We start from the raw sequence: 4,188 nt of genomic DNA on the forward strand, positions 1-4,188 counted from the left end.
TTTTTTTTTTTTAATTTCACAAATTTTATGAGATATTGGAGAAAAAATAATTTGATAATTTATTTTCTAAATTTAGTACTGGTAATCATATTTTATCTGATTGTTGTATTCCATCACTTAAATTAACAGAAAAAATAAACATCTAAAAATAAATGAAACAGTGGCCTAATAGAATTTAAGATGCTCTGCTAGAGTTTGGGCGCTCTTTAGAGTTCTATCGAGGAAGCAATCCTAATTTTCACAAAAAACTCAGAGCTGATCAAGAGACTGATTGAGATTGGGTTAGAGAATATGGAAGGAAGGGAGACAAACTTGGCTAATGAGGATGATCGTAAAAGGCTTAAAGCAAAAAGGGTAATCTTCTTTGATGATGCTGACATTAAAGGAGGTTTGGAAGCATATAGAAAAAGTGTGATTGAAAGGATCCTCGCAGACAAAGCATTCATAGTTGGTACGATGAAACTAGCAATGTATGCTATATGGAGACAACCGGAGGGTTTTAGAGTCATTGATCATGGAGGTAATACATTCCAGTTCTTCTTTGAAAAACAAGATCTAATCCGGGTAGAAAAGGATATCCCATGGCTCCTCAAAAACTATATCTTGAATATTAAAAGATGGAATAAGGAGATGGAGATTGACATAGAAGAATTCTCTTATGTTCCGATATGGATTCAATTGTGGAGACTGCCAGAATATTGTAAAACATGTGAACTGGGACAAAAAATTGGAGATATAGTGAGAGAGGTCCTAGATGTTGAAAATTTTTTCATGAGGGGGAAGGAGGCAAGGGTGATGAAAGTAAAAGTTAACTTAGATGTAACACAGAAATTGAAGAAAATAGTCACCATAGTAGGTCCTAATAAGAAAATTATGGAGATCCAATTAAAATATGAACGCATAGGATGCTTTTGTTCCTGTTGCGGACATTTGGGGCACGAGGCAAGGAGTTGTAATAATTGGCTGGATAATTCAACTAGTGAAGACAGCAGAGAGAAAGAATGGAGTGACTGACTAAAATCGGACCAACCGGACAATAGAATTAATCCTATAAAGGAGAGTAACAACACCACCAATCTCTCAAATCCTAACATGTCTAAAGATAGATCAAAGAAACCTACTCCTGTTAATTTGCGGAGGAATATGGAATCCCTTTCCATGAAAGAATCATGGGAGAAGAATAAAGAAGTTCAAAAGGGAATAATAAAGGTTGGTGTTAGGGGTGGCAAAACGGGTCGAGTCCGTCGGGCCGATCTGCTAAACCCGCTAAAAAAGGCGGGTCAGGCTAGGATTTGGAGTCTGCTAAATTAAAAAAATTCGCCAAACCCGCACCGCCAAATTGGCGGGTTTTGGCGGGGCGGGACGGGCCGGTCCGCCGGGCCGAAGATTTTTTTTTATTATTATTAAATAAAAGAGTGATTACTATTATAAAATTAATAATTATAGAATTTTTAAACACTTTTTTTATTTTTTATTTTTTATTTTTCTTTTAGTTATTAACTTTATTTATTTTATTTTACAATTTCGTATATATGCTCAAATTATGTGACTTATTTTTTAAAATAAAAAGGTAGAAGAAAGGAGCTACTAAGCGAAGAAGATAGTAATAGATGAAAATCTGGCTACTAGTGGACAAAGAAAAACAACCCCTGAATTATTTTCTGTTGTCAACATAGGGAGTGTTTCGGAGAATAAACAAAATATAAACAACAACAACCAGATTCAGATTACTCAAACATACAAAAAGCTACCTAGCAATAAAAGACCCAAACTCAAACACCTAACAAGACAAGTTGTCCAGATTACAAAACAGGGCAGGATTTAAAAGAAAAAATTATGAAGTAGAGGACGAATTGTGGTGTACGGGAGTGGAAGTTAAAGGTATGGAGATCATTGAAACGGGGGAGGGTGCCTACCCAAAAGAGTACCCCAACGCCCATGAAGATGATGATGTAGAACTGGCGGAATTTGAAAAAGACTTTAGCAGTTCACAACATCCAAGAGATCAAGAGATTTCATTATTCCGAAGTCTTGTTTTTATATGAAATAAAAACAACTCTTCGTACGTGAAGATTTAGTGTGAGAAGATGGATTCTGGGGATTGGTATTGTGTGAAACCATAGGGATTTGCTAGAGGATTGGCATTAGCATGGCAAATTGGGACTCAGATTAAGGTGCTAGAATCAAAGAGTTTCTTCATCTACTTTAATTGGATAAATTAAACCCTATTAATAATAAAACCTGGTCTGTTATATCTATCCACTTGCATAGTGAAGAACATCACAGAAACAACTAATACACTAAGATTCTTGAGCTGCTGAATTGGATTGATGGAATGAAATTGATAATAGAAAATTTCAATGCGATTTTAACTCGACATGAGAAGGAAAGAGGCAGATCGAAGACTACAAGCTCACTAGAAGGGTTTAATGTTTTATGAATGAAGGAAGACTGAGAGACATTGACTTTAAGGGAAGTAAATACACCTAGTGCAACAGACAGTACGGTGAGAATCTCATAAGAGAGAGGCTAGATAGATGCTTTGTTTCAAATGATTAGTATGTGAAGTATCCGAGAGCCAAACTGTTGCATTTAGAAGACTCGGGATCATATCATAAACCGATTAATTGACTCAGATCAGCAATATAGGAAAGCAAAGCGGAGGTTTAGATTCCAAAAAAGATGATGTGAGAGTAAAGAAGTCTCAAAGATTGTTCAAGATGCCTGGCAAATCTCATGCTCCGGTTTAGCAATATTTATCCTTTTCACCAAGCTTAAGCACTGTCGGCATAAGCTTGTTGAATGGCAAACTTCTAAACTGAGTAATTCAGCTAGGACTATTTAGATCACAAAGCAGAAAATTGAGGAAGAAAAAGAAAAAGGCTAAGAAGCTGATAAACGCCTAATTCTCTTGTTAGAAGACGAATTGCATGATGCTTATGAGAAGAAAGAAAGGTACTGGAAAGAAAATCAAGGGTGAAATAGCTGAAATGAGGAGATCAAAACACAATTTTTTTACTCTAAATTTTAGTCGAGGAATAAGCATAATAGTTTGACACAGTTGAGAGATGAACAAGGACAATCCAGATCAGATCCAAAAGGTATTTCTGAGGTAGCTCAAAACCTTTTTACTCAATTGTTAATTATTTTCTGCCCAAAAGACCCAAGAGATGATTTAGAAGGACTGAAGAAAAAGGTAGATAATCAGATGAATAATAGGCTGACCAGACCAGTGGATAAAAAGGAAATTAAAAGAGCTGTCTTTTCCATCAACCCCTTCTCTGCCTCGGAGGAGGATGGTTTCACAACAAAGCTCTACCAATTCTACTGGAACACCATAAAAAAAGAAGTAATTCAAGTTGTCCTAAATTTTTTCTCAGGTGGTAAAATGATGAAATCCCTAAATCACACACAAATATACCTAATTCCAAAGGTTCAAAGTGCATAGACAATGAATCAAATCCGACCTATTAGCTTGAGTTCTGTCTTTTATAAAACATTTCAAAGATCCTGGTGCACAAAATGCAATTTTTAATGGACAACATCATAAGCGAAAATCAGAGTCTGTTTATTAAAAGAAATTTAATTAGTGATAATGTACTGATTGTCCACGAATTCATGCACTTTCTGAAGAATAAAAAGGTATGGTGGTTACTATGACCTAACCCTGAAGCTTGACATGAGTAAAGTTTATGATCGGGTTGAGTGGAGTTTTGTTTGGGATGTGCTACAGTAATTAGGTTTTTGTCAAAAGTGGATTGGTTGAATGAAGGAATGTATCACTACGATATTCTATTCTATTACTGTGGAAGGTTTTTCACATGGTTTGTTTAAACCATCAAGGGGTCTCCTTTTTTCCTATCTATTCCTACTTTGTGTACAAGAATTATGTCATCTGCTCCACAAAAGAGAACAAAGACATGATTTCACTGGCCTGAGAAAAAAAATTAACGAAAAAATAACTAATATTAAATATTTAGAATATGTTTAGTTTAGGGTTTGAAATATATAAAATATCTACAAATTTTTTGAATGCTTTAATTTTTGTTTGGCCATTTTTTTTCAAAGTATTATCGCTCACTTTTATCTTAAGTAAAAAATTTTAGGTTTTATGTTCACATATTAGCGTTGGATCGTTAATTAAGAGAATTTATTTTTTTTCTATCAATTTTATCCTTCATGCGTATT

The 4,188-nt window shown here is 34.7% G+C and overlaps 1 protein-coding gene across 1 annotated transcript; it reads left to right on the forward strand.

The window, feature by feature from the left end:
• Positions 292–1,014, forward strand: LOC107640255. The gene has a single exon (XM_016343791.1). It carries the CDS (start codon positions 292–294, stop codon positions 1,012–1,014), a length of 723 nt encoding a protein of 240 aa, XP_016199277.1.

This window comes from Arachis ipaensis, chromosome B05, assembly GCF_000816755.2.
Source record: "Arachis ipaensis cultivar K30076 chromosome B05, Araip1.1, whole genome shotgun sequence".
In the NCBI taxonomy this organism is placed as follows: domain Eukaryota; kingdom Viridiplantae; phylum Streptophyta; class Magnoliopsida; order Fabales; family Fabaceae; genus Arachis; species Arachis ipaensis.